Here is a 15,731-nt window from a genome sequence, read left to right on the forward strand (position 1 = left end):
TCTTTATGGACTTAAACGAATTGAGATTTTGGGTTTCGTACATCTATTGATTATAATAACTTCTGCATTTATGGATTTGTTGACTATTTTTGCACATAAGGATGATCTGATCTGAGAGGAGAGTCTCAGTCTCCGAACCATCTCTCCTGAGGTTTCTGCCATTGCCAATGCGATCTCCCAAGAGATTTTGCAGAGTTTCTCTTTGTGTTATCAGAGAACTTTAGCTGAGACAGACTCTGGGTGGGTAAGACATGATCAAGAGAAAGCGTGCAATCAGAAAAATGTCAGAACAGCCTCTAGAAGGCCAAATAACAGTCGACAAGTCACACAAAAAAAGCAGTAACAAAATGTGATGTATATAATTATGTAGTGAGCTGTTAAACTCAGAAAAATCTTATTTATTAGTTGCATTTTGTGTTTAATAAATCATAAAATTAAAGATGTGCACGTTTTAAAAGGTGACATATACATGATGGATTCTCTTGATTTTCTCTGTTAAAGTTCAGTAAATGATTATATTTTACATTAAGCGATATAAATAAACTTGACTTTTGAGAAGGCCGATGAAGTCATTAAAAGCTCATTCTCAATAGCTTGTAGTAGCGACCTCATTGCGGATATCTAACATTATTAAATGGTAAGCGTCATCTGAATACTTGTTTCCTTCACACTGTAATTAGAGATTAACGTGTAAAGAGAAACCCATGTCTACAGCCCAGTGTACTACACATCTTTGCATCAGCAGACCATAAGAGTTGGATGTAACTAAGGCACTCAAATCTGCTCATCTAAAAAGTTATCTGTCATTTGGAGTTTGTTATATTCTGATCCTGCACACACACGACCTCCTGGAGTTTCTCCCTCACAAACCTGTGTGAGTTGTGTGAGTTGTGCCAGCGTGAGTTTAACCTGGCCTTGGCCCTGCACCCGCGGGGTGCCGGGTGCCGTTTGGCCTGCTGTGTTGGGGCTGGACACTCCCTGCCCAGTGACCGTGGCGACGGGGCTGGCAGCAGATATTGCCGTGGAAACTGCCTGGCCCCGAATGATCTGCGTCACTACCTGCTGTCCACCAGCACCTAGAGAACAACATGACAAATTTAACAACCAGACAAAACACATGTTGTCATTGCAGGTCATAGTTGCCCTCAGTCAGCGGTTGTTGTATCAGTATTTCAGTGAGAGGCTGGGCAACACTCAAAGAGAGACATACTGACAGAGAGAACAGTTTTTAGATGCTTGACAAATTTGCTGCCAGTATTCACGTATTCTTTGAGGGTACGCTACGTGCTGTACAACAGAAAAGTGTTCAAACATTAATGATGAGTACGTTACCTTGCTGGACCATGAGGGGTGTCCGGAGTATTGTCTTTCCCACTGGTCCTGTCTGCTGGATTGGGGTTCGGATCACTGTCATTCCTGGACGGATCTGACCACCACCTGCCAGAACCTGGAAGATAGTTTCAAACAAACCAGAGTAACTAATTATTTCAAAACCAGCAGCTTGTTTGGTTCCATACAGTTAAAGCACATCTGGAACTGTTAAAGATTGACATGGCTATTGGCAGTTCAGCAAAAAGTCTATCAGTCTCATTTTTGCCTATACACTTACTGCTCCTCTTTGATGCTTAAATACAAATCAAATATCTAATATTACATATTACATGATCTTAAATGATGTAAACAGAGACAGCAGTTGTGTTACAACCTGTGCAAAAGTAAAAATGTGTAAAAGACAAGTTTACAAGTGCAAAAGGCAACAGAACCAGGAGTGTGAAAGCCGTTTGGAAACATAGTAGGAAAATGGAATGTGACCAAAACAGCAGAACGCAAGATGAAGGAACTAAATTAAAGAACAAATCTAGAGACTTAAAAAATACCACACAGTTGTACCTGCTGTGGGGAGCCTGGGGTGTTGGGCCTGATGTTGAGCGTGGTGGTGCGGGGCTGGAATGTGGTGTAGGTTTGGGCACCGCCTGCTGCACTCGATGGGATGATACCCAACACTTTCTGCTGAACCACACCTGCAGAGAAAAAGAGACCGCAGAGGAAAGCCACATTTAGACGAGGTGCTTTGTTATATTTGAAAATCAGTCGAGATCAAATCAAAACCGAAGAAAAGAAGAAGAGATGGACAAGAAGAAAATCTTTTAGTGATGGCACGAAATGGCATGAACAGAGCTGCGGTTTAAAGTGTGAACGAAAGGGAAAGATGCTACAAGGATGCAACAAGTCTGAAGAATAAAGAAATGGCGAGTTTGGATTATGTAGGATTGCTTGTTGGTTTATATTTGTAGAGATCAATTATATTTATTTGTTAAATACCTGCCTTTCACAACAACAAACACATATGTTGTAGGTGGGTAGCGGCATTAAAGTGCTCAAACATCCCTAATACAATTACTAATATGAAGCAGTGGTTACATGTTTGAATGCTACAAGTCAGCCGTTGTACAGGAGTCTTGCATTAATACAACTCAATGCATTATTTGTGGGCTTCTCTCTTTGCTAAAGGGTCAGATTTTGATCACAGCACTTGTAAATATTAGTCGAACAGGTAAACAAAATCTTCAAAGGCTCACTGAAAGCTTAGTTGGGTTTCCCCCAACATACCTGAAGCCCCTCATAAATTATACATGAATTCCCATCCTACTTCTTAACTTTAATCTGACAAAGGGAGCGTTTCATATTTGGTCACCGGGCTCTCCGTCTTCATGAGCTCACGTGAAGCTGATGGCGGAGATGGAAACCATGAGAGTGTGGCTCTTTTTCCCTCTGCTGCGGTTTTTCAACCGCAACCGAGCAGGTAAACCTATACATCAAGGGTTTCCCTCTTCAAACAGGGACGTTAAGCCCGCTCGTAAGACTGGGGAGTTGCTGCTCTGGTCACACACATCAAACACGCTTTTCTATGGGCTGGCTGTTTGGAGAGGTCGAGGAGTTGGGACTCCTGTAAGCGGAGAGGGACACTTTTATTCAAGAAGACGGAGGGAAAAAAATAAAAATGGAATCCTACTATAGAGGGCTACCTGTCTGAGAAGCAGACCTCAGGGTAAACTTGTTTTCCTGCCTAACTTCCTTAAGCCCTTCCAAAACAAACAGGGCACCCAACAGTCATGCTGGATAAATACACATGTCCATTAAATGGTTACACTCCACCTGAACTTAGTTTCTCCTTCATGGCAACTTCAAGAGTAAGAAAAATATCTTTCTTTGTATCCTTGCTGAATATCATCCTCTTCATCTGGCGATTGCAGAGTTGTATTTAAGCAGGTCTGTAAGATATACTTTTACTACTTCCTATTTTTACCATTTTACCATTGCTGCATCATGTTTGAAAAATAGCTTTTTAACTTCATATGAAGGACAGAGGAGGAAAATGTTATCAAGGCTTTGATTTACAAATTAATTCTATGTCAGGTGGGAGAAACATGGATACAGTTTTTTATAAACAGTATAAAAGTTGTTGTGCTTTTCATTGAAGCAAATTTTCAGCATGAAATGACAAAATGTTATTGAATAGATGCATTAAGTTCATGCAGCATGGAGTCATGTAACAGATTTTATGAATATTACCCACACCAGAGCTGTCAACAGCGTTAATGAAGCATGTCAACACAACAGGCGGCCTCCACTGAGTGCTGAGCAGCATCCATCATCCAATAATTTGACAGGACCAGACAGGCCTGGTGGTGCGCAGAATACACCATCGTCTCATCCACAGTGTCAATGTTGACATTTCAAAAAGTTGAAAAGCACTTTAAGATAGTCCAGTTATGAACGCAGAGTCTGGATTTAGAACCTCAGACTACACAAATCTACCATCCAAAAAACCAGCCAACCAAAATAGCAACTTCCTATTAGATTACCATGCCGACGGGACACAACCAGACATGATGTGCCACACCAAAGCAAGCTGCTGACTCATGAGGTTGGCACTAAGTGGGCACCACAGTGGGGTTGATGGAGACCAGGCTGCTACAGAAGCACAGAGCTCAGTGAGCGACGAGCTGCATCTGAAATGGTAACGTGTTCTAGATTCGTGGCAACTAGATGGAAGAAAAAGCTGATTAACAAGAAAAGCCAAATCATAGTTTACTATATTTACTGGTATACTTACCTAAGTAGGGCTTAATATTTTCTATATACCTATATATCTATCTAAACACCTGTTTCTCCTCTGCATCTTCAGAGAGTCCTCTGTCATGGTTTTAATGATGTCATACATTACACATAGATTCATCATTAGAAAGATATCGGCTTATAAAACATTTCTTACAATTGATCAATTACAAAATGTTCACTTGTATTTTAGGTCTGTAAACAGCTGTCTGATGCTGTGACAGTGAACTCAAGCTATGAAGCTGTGTAGAGCTCAGGAAACTGCCGAGATGGCAATAATTCTGTTAGTTCATCACTATGAGCAATCGCTTTTTACATTGCACTTGTGAGTCATTGCTATTTAAAAATATTTGCACAAGCTATTTTAATTTATCCTATTCTTTACATTAGATATTGCTTTAATAAATGAAGCAGAATGTTTCAATGTAAACCGTTAATATAGCTAAAGAACAGACTGAAATAAAGCCGACTGTGCATTACTGAACAAATCCTCGTTATGGGTGATAAATCTGAGGTCTAAACCAAGTTAAATGCAGTGTTTCAAGTGCATATGATTTCAAGCATGTTAAGAAAAACATGGCTGTATTAGGACCATGGTAAAACTGTAACAGCTGCGTGACTGACTCTGAAAGAGTGTATGTAGCAGTGTTAAACAGCATCCTCACATTTGAACCCTGTAGTTTTCTGAAGTTGTGTTAGTTGTGATGTTGTTTTAAAAAATGTAAAAATGTCTTCTTGGGTATTTTGTTCACTGATAGTGGCAATAAAGTCAGATCTGTGCCTAATTTATAGAGTTCAAATATTTGTGCCTGCAGCAGCTGACACCAGCAACATTTAAAACAGATGAGAACAGGCTCAGTCCTTTTGGAGCGCTGAGGTTGGCACACTAAATTGCTTACAAGGCCATCGAACTAATGAGCCAAATCTAATTTGACCCATTTTGAATGGCTCAGGTATTGGTCTGAAGGTGAAGCTATGAAAACAAACATTCAAGCATCCTGGTTGTGGAAGGAAAGAAGAAATGTCTACGCTGGATAAATGTAACGTCTCCCTCAGAGGTGTGACTTATTAAAAATCAGCCATACCTCCTTGTGAAGTTGGCACGTTGACAGTGACGATCTTGCTGTTGGCAGGCAATGGCAGCTTGGTGGTCACAACCTTTCCACCGACTGAGGTTCCTGTAATCTGGAAAGTGTGCCCACTAGATGTGGCCACGGTGGTCTCAGAGCTCCCTCCTGATGAAGCAAATAAAAAAACAAAAAGGGACAACAAACACTGTGAATCCAATCCAATAATGTCTCTGCTTCTAAGAAACATCCATTATCACAATCATACAACTATTAAAAAGAAAAAAAAGAAAAAATTCTACGAACAATAAGAATTTCACAGACAAAGAAACATAGTATAAGAACATAACATGCTGAGTGAGTGCTGTCTCTCTTGCTAAAATATTTATAATGATTTGTTCTGACAGTTTCCGCCCATTTATTCAAATTAGAACCTGTGCTTCAGATCCTGTTAATCAGTTAGTCAAGTCAAGCTTTATTTATATAGCACCTTTCATGCAAAATTGCAATACAAGATGTTTCATAATAAAATAAAAAAAAAAAATACAATTTTTTTTTTAGGCCAGATCAAATAAATAAATGAAATAAAATAAAAAAAGACAATACAGAAATTAGTGACATGGCAGAGTGTGTAAGAGTATAAGATATATATATATGAAATACATTATGAGAATACCAAGTTGAAAAAGTATGTCTTAAGATTTCTTTTTAAATTGTTTAAAGATTGCAAAGCCCTCAGCTCTACTGGCAGGATATTTCAGGGGCGAGGACTATACACACTAAATGCCGCCTCCCCATATGTCTTTGTTCTCACCCCGGGAATTACTAAAAGGCCAGTTTCAGAGGATTAAAGTGATCTCGACGGAGCATAAACGAAAAGCATATCTCACAGGTAATCTGGTGCAAGAGTATTACTATTGAGTGATTTAAATAGCAATAAAAGGATCTTAAAATCGAATCTATCCTAAAACTAACAGGCAGCCGGTGAAAAGACTTCAGGACAGGTGAGATGCGAGCTCTCCCGAAAGGTTTTAGTCAGTTACACTCTCCTGTGACGTACCTTGAGTGCTCTGACCTTGCTTGACCCAGGTCGCAAAAGACTGCTGGAAGTTCTTGCTCTGTTGGAATGTGACAGGGGTGCCCATCTTGGTGGAGAGCACCACCTTGGTGTTGGCGGTGCCCTGGCCTGACAGCGTGCCGATGATGACTTTGGGCGTGGCAGCAGGAGTTGTAGGAGTCCCTGCTGGGGTAGCTGTGACTGAGCACGGTTTCTGCTCAAGACGTTTCTGAAAACAAGTTGTCTAGTACGTTAATATAGGAATACAGAGGGGCATGAGCATACAAAAGAAAAGCCAATACATTAATTCTTAATATGGGCAGTTACTGGATTGATATTGTTGATATTGGCTAAAACAGATGATTGTCAAATGTCTTTATCAGCCCTGAATGCCCAAAGCAAGACATCTGCAGTGATAATTGATGGGTCGTCTGTTGTCTTGGCACTAATTGCTCTAAAAGATTAAGCGTGTCAACTCAGTTTTTTTCTCTTCCCACAAAGACATAAGACTTACTTGAACAGATTTTGAAAAATGTTGTCGTACACAATTTTGGTTAAAATGAACACGCATGCCTTGAACTGAACCACACTCACCTTGGCCTGCTCTGCTGCCTGCGCTTTCTCCTTCTCCACCCTGTAAAATTAAAAAGAAGTCACGTTTTACATCTGCAGAAACTGAAAAAAAGTTTTAAAAAAATCAAATAAAAAAAAAAAAAACACAAAAAAGTTCTATTGCAGTCATTTAAATAGCCTACAATCTTTCCATATTGTTAATAAGTTCTTTAAGAGTTTACTGATTATGATGATTGGGGGGATAAAAGATAAACTGAATGGAATAAAACTATGAAAACTAATTTTAAACAGCCTCCATTTGACCTCCTACGTGTTTGACAGGACAAGGTGATTGACCTGTAGCAGAGCTGGGAGACTATCTGGACACACCTACGAACAGTAGACCACCTTCCTGAATAAAACCTGACTCTCCAGTGCGACATGTCTATTAACTGTTCTGACAGACTGCACAATAAACGCTAGAAAGCAGGTTTAAGCGTTAACATGCGACCCTCTTTGACCCTCTGACCTTTCTGAGAAGGCTCTAATCTCCCAGAGGTCCAGCTCCTCCTCAGCCACCCAGCTCTCAATCACCACAGGGCCTGTCTGCTTGGCGGGCTCAGGCTTCTTGGGGCGCAAGGCACTGGAGCGCAGACCCTTCCTCTGAGGGGTGTGGGTCTCTGAGAAATCAGACATTAATAAATTAATGACAACAAGTCTTAATCTTTGCATTTAGCGTTAGACTGAAAGGACAGTGCAAAAGATTATGTATTTATATTCAGTTATCAGCAACAGATTCATATTCTAATGCTCGTCTCGTGATCGATGGATAGAAACAAATGACTTCATGATGAGTTTGTATACTTTCTACAGTTTCAATCACTTTTTTTTTGGTCAAAGTTGCCTTTCAAGCCATTTTCTGACTATTATATGGAAAAACCAAATAACACACATTATTATTCCAAGCAGTTTACGTTTATATGTCCTCAAACACAAAAGAATAAAAAAGTGCCTTTTACCTTTCGGAGTCTCGGGCACTCCCAGGGGGCAGATGATTTTGCGGATGCAGTACTCTGAGCGGATGCCGTAGGGTCCCACATCACGACGCTTGATGATCTCTGTGGTGGTGATTTCCGTGTCTGACGTCTCTGTAGCAATGAGTGGGGATAGGGCTGGGTTGGTATGGTGATGAGGAGGAGAGCCCGAGAAAATGGAGGAAATGCACTCCAACATGAAAACAGCGATTCCCAAATGAGACTGAAGGAAATCTTTTCTTAGGAGTTTACCCAATCGTATTGTTCAAGATAACATCAGGGTATATTTTAATGGCGGGAGGGGAATGGAAATGGAGGGGAAAAGCTCAACTCCGAATATTCCAACTTGTTGATGTAACGTATGTCATACTGTTTACACCCTATAACATACGTATTACATACGTTAAGTGTAATTTACGAACAGAAACTAGAAGCATGTCTTAAAGCAGCTCAGCGGTGGAGGAGTTATTTTCATAAAGAACAGCGTCTTCAGTAGCGTGGAAGTGGTTTGGCAACGAAAGACCAGATGTACAAAAACCACATTAATATTCGTATTTGTACTAAATATTTGAAGGAATTGATCAATTTTAGCAGTGACACCGTTTTCCACAATATATTTTGGAATATAAATAAAAAATAAAGCCAAGTTTAACATGGCTAATAATATACATGACAAAAAAAGATTAAACGTGTTTTTTTTCCCAATATACATAAAACTTTAGACCCTCAGAACTCCATTTTGACCAAAGCTGCTACTTTCCCTTCAAGCAGCTACAGTATTTGAGCACTGAATTCGTTTCTCTTCCTCTCAAAATGAAGCACATCTGTGTTTAACGGTTTGGAGGGGTAGCGAGGGTCTACCTGTACGCGTGGTGCCGACGGCAGCAGACGGTTTGACGGCCATGTCGTCCCATCTCAGACAGGCCCACAGGAGCCTCAGCATGAGGCTCACTCCCGCCATGGACTTCACCGTCTGCAGCCGATACCTGGATGTAAAACACACACAGGTTCAAGTATTAGTCATATATTAGTGCAGGTCAACATTTCCAGAAGAAAAATAACATTTTGCTGTAAATTAATAGTTTTAAACAGGAATATAAACACTTGATAGACAAAATAGTGGAACTACTACTGGCTAAGGTTTGGGTTTCCGTTCCTCGCTGCCGTAATGACTCACAGTTACAGAAAACACGCTGCAGCGCAATCATGGAACCGGAGGAGGCGCAGTGACTACAGACTGAGGTTGTTGGTGATGCTGTTGTCCCTTCACGACCATTTCCACGAGAGAAACAGAACAACCGACTTCCATTTTTAATAAATCGTTTTAAACACTGGTTTGGTCGCAAGATTGATATCATCTCTGTCTAAAGTCAAACCACAGTTTTAATTCAAACAGTACGAAGTGGAAAGATTGGGCATGTTTCAGCTTGTCCTTTTAAGTTTGAAAAACACTGTGAGGCGTAATAGACTGTCCTCTGTAAAATTAGATGACAGGATGTAATCGATCAATGAATAATTTCCTGAAAGAAGAATTATTGCCTCCTGCATTATTACGGCCAGAATTGCTGCTCGGACAATGGACTTGGCACTCAGGACACGGTCATTTTAACCATCTTGAACATCTACAAAAACATGATCGTCACAGGCTGCGTGTGTGTGTTTTGGGAGATATTCCCTTTCCCGATGTGGAACCGCAGGCGGAAAAATATGCCTGGGCTGCAGGGCTTGGTCAGTGCACAGAGTGAACATGGTGACACCTCTCCGACCACCGGATGATTCACGTCTGCTTCGGAACTCTGAGGTCTGGTCAAAATAACCAGAAGTCCCTGTGAGACACCGGACTGAGCTACAGCATCACTCAGGGCCAAAGCCACGAATGGCAGACGGGGAGCGAGGAGACATGATGAACAATAAATCCACAGGACGTGGCACTCTGACAAAACCATGAGAGGTTCAAAACATTATGTTAAATGAATGAAGGAAAACAACAGTGGCCTTAAATCCATGTTTGTTTTTTGTAAATATCACAACTGTTCTTTTTAAGTTGTAGCTGTTAAAGACACGTGAGGTGATAGAAAACTTTTTGACATCTCTATTTAAGGACCTCAAAACTACAAACACATTATTATGCTTTATGTTAGTTCGTGTCTTATTATAAAGAGAAATTGGTCTTACAAAAACTACATGTAAGTTAAAGAGAGCATTCTATTTTACGTTACATCTTTCCGAGCTAATTAACTTGTGACTTACAAGTATTTTGTTTGTTTTAACTTGAAACAGATTTGCTGTGATTCATTTTTTTTGGGTTCAGGTAAAATTTAAAGTGCAGTAAAAATATGAGACTAATTAAAAACACTTTTTCTTGCAACATCATCAAGCAGTGTTGTGCAATTGTGGCTGCCAATAAGCAGCTGGTCAGATCTACTGCTGAAATATGGTAAATATGGACGATTCCTCATTGTGCAGTGATGTTCCACAGGTCATATTTCATGATTCCCATTAATGGGAAACACTTCTGCTGACGGGATGATCTGCGGCAGAATATAAATTAACTTAAAAAAAAAAAAAAACGCAAATATAAGTGGCCGTCCTCTGATAAAAATCTATTTTGAAATATGCACCCTGTAAAATAATAGTACAAAAACAGTCTCGTCTTTTTTTTAAAATTAAAAGCAAGGAGGGGCGGAGGTTTAATAAAGACTTTTAAAAATCAGTAAATACAAATCATTTCTGAGCATCAAATACTAAAACCAATCTGTATTTCGTCTGGCCTCCGCTGATTTGTTTTACCCCCACGCAAAGTGATGCATGTTATATACCAGGACCACAAACAGCTGTTGCTTTTCAACGATACTGACCTCAGAGATTGAGAGCAGTGATTAAGAAGTGCATGAGAAAGAGAGAAAGCGACAGAGAGCGAGTTTACCTCCAGGTGATGCTGAATGTGGGCCTGGGTGAAGGGTACGGCCAGATATCCAGCGCCGGCTTGGCGTTGTAACTAAACACCGGCACCTCGCGGAATCCGCCTCGCCTCGCCAGCACCTTCAAGTCGTCATGAGGCAGTACGAAAATACTCTTCCGGATGCTCTTGGTGACAAACTTGCGGTAAGAAGGAAGAGCTGTGTCCGAGCGCATCTTCTTGGTGCGGGAGAATTTGAGGAGGCGCACGCGGCCCTTGGTCGATGAAGACTCCTCCTTGCTCACGGCGATAGACGACACTGAGGTTTTACCACTAGTGTCCGTTGTCGACTCGCTGATGGAGAGCGTTGTTTTCTGTACTTGCGCCACTATTTCACTCTGGCTGTCTTCTGACTGACCATCGAGCCCCGACGAACAGATTTTGGTCACAGTTGTTTTGGTCATGGTGGTGAGGGTAGACACCGCGCTGCTCTCTGTCGTTGACACGGCAGGCATCGTCGATGTTTTCGATGGCACTTTGGCTATCCTTGTCTCCGTGGAAACTACCGTGGTGGTGGAGGTGGAGGTGGTGGAGGCTGTTGTTACCTGGGTGATGATGGTCTTGAGAGGGTCTGTCGTCCCACTGTTACTGTTCTCCTCCGTAAAGTCGTCGCTCAGACTGGACTCCTCTGCTGAAGGTATAGGCGAGGGGGCCATTCTGATGATCTTGACCCCTGCACTGGGTTTGGTCTCCACAGGCTGAAAAGCCGATGTGCTGTTGTGCTGCAGAGTGCTCCCAGTATTAGCTCCAAGTGGGTTAACATTGTTTTCCAGCCTAGTTATCTTCACCGGAGGTTTGTAATCCTGGCCCGACATCATTATCTTGCCCTCTACCTCTACCTTAGAAACCAGACTTGGTTCTTTTCCCCTGACCTCCGTACTATCGTTCACAGGGGCCAAATCTCCGTTCACTAAAGGCCTCTGCTGTGTGCCGTCTTTCAACGAGACCACCAGCCCTTGCTCTTCAGCTTTACCAATGCTGTTCACCTTGGGCTGGGGCCTGCTGGCTAACACACCGTTGTTTGAGCTCATTACAGAGTTACTTAAGATGCTTTCACTACCCAAGCCATCATTACCGTTTACCTGAGGGAGAGGAGAAACTGGCTCGTGGTTCTCCTCTAGCCCCATGCCGTTCTCCTCTGCGCGTGAGCGCACTGAGCTTAAAGTTTCTGGCTTCTGCTGAGTAGGTTTAGAAGGAGACATGTTTTGACTGCTCTTTTGGTCAAGAACACTTGAAAATGTCCTTTCAGATTCCAGTTTCAAGTTGGGTACCTCAGAGCCGGTATTTTCAATATGTGCAGCCTTGGTAACATCTGATGCAACGCAGGCTGTTTGTTGCTCTAAAGAGCCATGATTTCTCCCACCTGTTTCTTGCACATCAGGCTGTTTGACACCCTCTTGCCCTGAACTGCCTGAACTGCTTTCTTTTGGCCCCATAGTCCTTTCCATTAAATTTCCCTCCAGTTTTTGGGGCATGGAGGTGGTTTGGTTTTGTGGTGAATCTGAATCTTCTCCTCTACCTGTCCTGCAACTGTCTTTGGGTGTGGAGTCTGAAACAGGAGAAGGTAGAGGATTGACAATCTTATCTGTAGTTTTAGAGAGCTCAGTCTGACTCTCTTCTTCTACTTTTTGTCTTCCAGCTTTTCCTGGTTCTGGAGTTTGTGTCGTGGAACATTTCTCCACTTTCACAGCGTCGCTCAGTGTGAGCTGCGTCGGAGCGAGAGTATGGGGCTTCAGTGGCCGGACTGGAGTGCTCAGAGCAGGGGCTGAAACTGGTGTAGGACCCTGGACTTTGGAGGCAGGCACATCCTGTCGTTGCCTCTCTTCGATAATATGCTGCTTCACTCTGCGCTCCAGCAGGCTGTCCAGCTTGGAGGACTTGACCTTCTTCTTGTAGGCTATGCGGGTGAGGAAGCCCTTGCTGACGTCCACTACATCGTAGTTAAAGGGTCGCTGAAGGCCTTCTCTAGGCTCCTCTTTCAGGGAAGCCTTATCCTCCTGAATACTGGACTCTGGAGAGAAATTGAATTTACACTTTAATTCAAACTATTATAAAATTGAGACATTTGGAGACAGTTGGAAAAGCTTGCAAAGTATAAAGAGTATTCAAGTAAATCTGTTTTAAAATGATGAATGCATTGACAAGTTTAAATAAGGAACACTTTACATGCAATTGAAAACGATGTTATTAGACATTAAGTCGCACTCTGTCATACTTCGCTCTTCATCTGACGGTGAGTCTGTGGGATCCACCTCCATCTTTACAGGTGATTCATCTTCCTTCCTCTCTTCTTTTTTATCCAGCCCTTCTTTCTTCTCTTCTTCAATCTTCTCATTAGTGTCCAAGTCGTCAGCAGAAATTAGATGATCGGTCGGTGGCTTGGAGATGATGAGGGAGTCTGGATCTTTTGCCTCGCTGTTTAAGGCATCAGCAGCACCCTGCACTTCTGGTGCGACTGCACTGAGTCGTTGACTCAAGTCCAGCAGGGTACATTTTTTGCCTAGTTTAGCATCTTTGGAAAACAGAAAGTAATATGCGAAATGGACAGTTATCAGCACAATATATCAATTATTGAACTCCTGAACTTTTGAAATAATTAGCCGTTAAAAGGGTAAACTATCAGTTAAAAAAACATCAAATCAAACTATTTTTGGGGCCTTTGATTGGCTTTTTCATTAAATAAATTCACGAAAGCCAAATGAGTAATCAGTTTGGACATATTTTTTACACAAATTATGACACCTCCTTAGAGATGACACTCTAAACTCCTTGAGGTCCAAATACATTAAGACAGACAGACTGACTTCACTGTAGACCAACCAAGACACATAATGGCATCCTTATCTGAACAAAATACAAATTTACTCTCAGAGTTAAAGAAACTTTGATTTCAAACAACTAAAAACCAAAGTTTCCTGTTCCTGACCTTCCAGTTCTTTGCGGTAGTTGGCGTTGGTGTTGCCGGGAAGTCGGGGGACAAACTGCTGCACATAAGTTTTACTAATCCAACTCCAGCCCCCGTAGCCCGTAACGCGATACTCCTCTCCTTTCTGTTTCCACACCTTCACATTAGACAAGAAAGTAGATAAGGGATGAGGAAAAAAGGAAAAAGGAAAAAAATAGTTTTTGATGTTATTCACGTGCTGATTAATAAGTGCTGAAGAGAAAATGACACACAGCAGATCTTGAAGAGCAGTGATTCCCACAACAGTTACACGGACTTAGATTAGACTGAAATATTACTGCCTTCATCTCTATCAGAATATGTTTAATGCTGTGACTCAGACAGCAGGTGGAACAGTTTAAACAGTGGTATCTTAACAAATCAACACTTATTTAACTGGTGTGTCCAACCATCAGGTTTTATAATGTCATAACATATGTCATGGGCAAATATGAGCTTCAATGAGCATCCACTATCAGATTCACTGTTCAAGTTAACATTAGGCTGTTTGCCGTTTAGTACAAATACACAGTGAAGGAAATCCAATCTCATTTGACATGCTTAGTGTGTAAACATGAGAGGGCCTTACACAAAATCTGACTTTTGACATGAAATTCATCTTGTGCCAGGTTTTAAATAATCAATTGAAAAGCCATAATTTTCTGAGTATGTTTGTGACCTACCTGGTGCTTAATTGGAAAGGTGTACTTGACCCAAGTGGCCTGCAGCATTGTCTCCTCATCCTCCAGCTTCTTCTCCCTCTTCTTCACTTTCTCTTTCTCCTCACGCTCCATGGACGTCATACGGTTTAATCTGAAAACATTTTGTAATTTGTCATACACTATCGACTGCAGCTCTTAAACTGTTAAATGTTTATGCTAAGACTTGTAGAACAGAAGAGAAGATGTTATGGGGAAATCTCAGTCTGAATTTTTTGTACTTATAGTGTGCTGCACTGACAGCATTATCTCATATGAGGTGATGGGTCACTCCACCATAACTGCATCTTTATAATGCTTGAGCCGTTTGCAAATACATGTGCCAGTATATCAAGAACTCTTTTTTATATTCAATTTAAATACATGTGTGATTAAGGCTGCCATTAAAGATGCGAACTTGATGTCTGCTTTTGGAACAGTTCCACGAAAACACTCGCATACACACTTGTCCTACAAGTTGTGGAAACTCACGTCTCTCCCTCACTTTGATGCTCGTAGTTTAGGCACACTCCGCGCGCGCGCGCGCGCGCACACACACACACACACACACACACACACACACAAACACACACACACACACACACACACACACACACACACACACACACACACACACACACACACACACAGGTCCGAACCCCGTGAAATCGTGAACAATCACTTCTTTAAAGGGGCCTTGTGGTGCTCAAGCAGTAGTAGAGGCAGAGGTGGGTGGTGCTGGTTGTGGACTTGCAGTCTAAATATTATGCCTCACAGTGAGGGTGGGCCTTTTGATCTGATCTGGAATATGATCGGCTCTGCCTGCTAAACCGGGCGTATGTCCCCCGTGTACATGCCCCGACTGCTTGTTTGAATGTTTAACATTTAAACTGAGATTATTGGTGTTTAGGAAGTTATATTAGTGTGTAAACATACAGATTCATACACATATACAGTTTGTATACAGTATAGTGTACATACACGATGTACAGTATATGTCGTATTTATGTACCTAGTATGGCCCAGTGAGTCTTTCCAGACAGGCAGCATAGCCACAGGTTTGATGGCACACTCCAGGATGGCCAGAGCCAGTGCAAACTCTCTGGCCTTACTGCACATCTGAACTGCTTTGATCCAATTGGTCCTGAAAAACAAACCAACAAAAACAAACTTTTAGCATGTTTCATCCTCTCTTTACTCTGGACACTTTCACATTCAGGATACATTTGGTTTTAGGAGCTCAGTCCGCTCATGGTTTGCTTCGACTTTTGGAAAAGATGCCACAGTTCTGTCTTTTATTT

At 41.7% G+C, this 15,731-nt stretch overlaps 1 protein-coding gene across 6 annotated transcripts in view; it reads right to left on the bottom strand.

Annotated features, from left to right (window-relative positions):
- LOC138209661 (nucleosome-remodeling factor subunit BPTF-like) overlaps positions 1-15,731 on the bottom strand; it is a 48,608-nt gene that overhangs the window by 16,875 nt on the left and 16,002 nt on the right. For 4 of the 6 annotated variants that reach the window (XM_069168392.1, XM_069168388.1, XM_069168387.1 and 1 more), the window contains 14 exons: positions 15,443-15,574; positions 14,416-14,545; positions 13,715-13,850; positions 13,004-13,300; positions 10,756-12,799; positions 8,691-8,815; positions 7,815-7,967; positions 7,325-7,475; positions 6,838-6,877; positions 6,247-6,472; positions 5,205-5,354; positions 1,891-2,021; positions 1,333-1,447; positions 871-1,076 (listed from right to left, as the gene is read on the bottom strand). In XM_069168392.1, coding sequence (XP_069024493.1) covers positions 871-1,076; positions 1,333-1,447; positions 1,891-2,021; positions 5,205-5,354; positions 6,247-6,472; positions 6,838-6,877; positions 7,325-7,475; positions 7,815-7,967; positions 8,691-8,815; positions 10,756-12,799; positions 13,004-13,300; positions 13,715-13,850; positions 14,416-14,545; positions 15,443-15,574 — 4,036 coding nt within the window. The remainder of the gene's footprint in view (positions 1-870; positions 1,077-1,332; positions 1,448-1,890; positions 2,022-5,204; positions 5,355-6,246; positions 6,473-6,837; positions 6,878-7,324; positions 7,476-7,814; positions 7,968-8,690; positions 8,816-10,755; positions 12,800-13,003; positions 13,301-13,714; positions 13,851-14,415; positions 14,546-15,442; positions 15,575-15,731) is intronic. The other 2 variants (XM_069168389.1, XM_069168391.1) reach the window with 2 other exon arrangements.

This window comes from Embiotoca jacksoni, unplaced genomic scaffold (genome assembly GCF_022577435.1).
Source record: "Embiotoca jacksoni isolate LCO1_2020_lvr unplaced genomic scaffold, fEmbJac1.0.p SCAF_4, whole genome shotgun sequence".
In the NCBI taxonomy this organism is placed as follows: Eukaryota; Metazoa; Chordata; class Actinopteri; family Embiotocidae; genus Embiotoca; species Embiotoca jacksoni.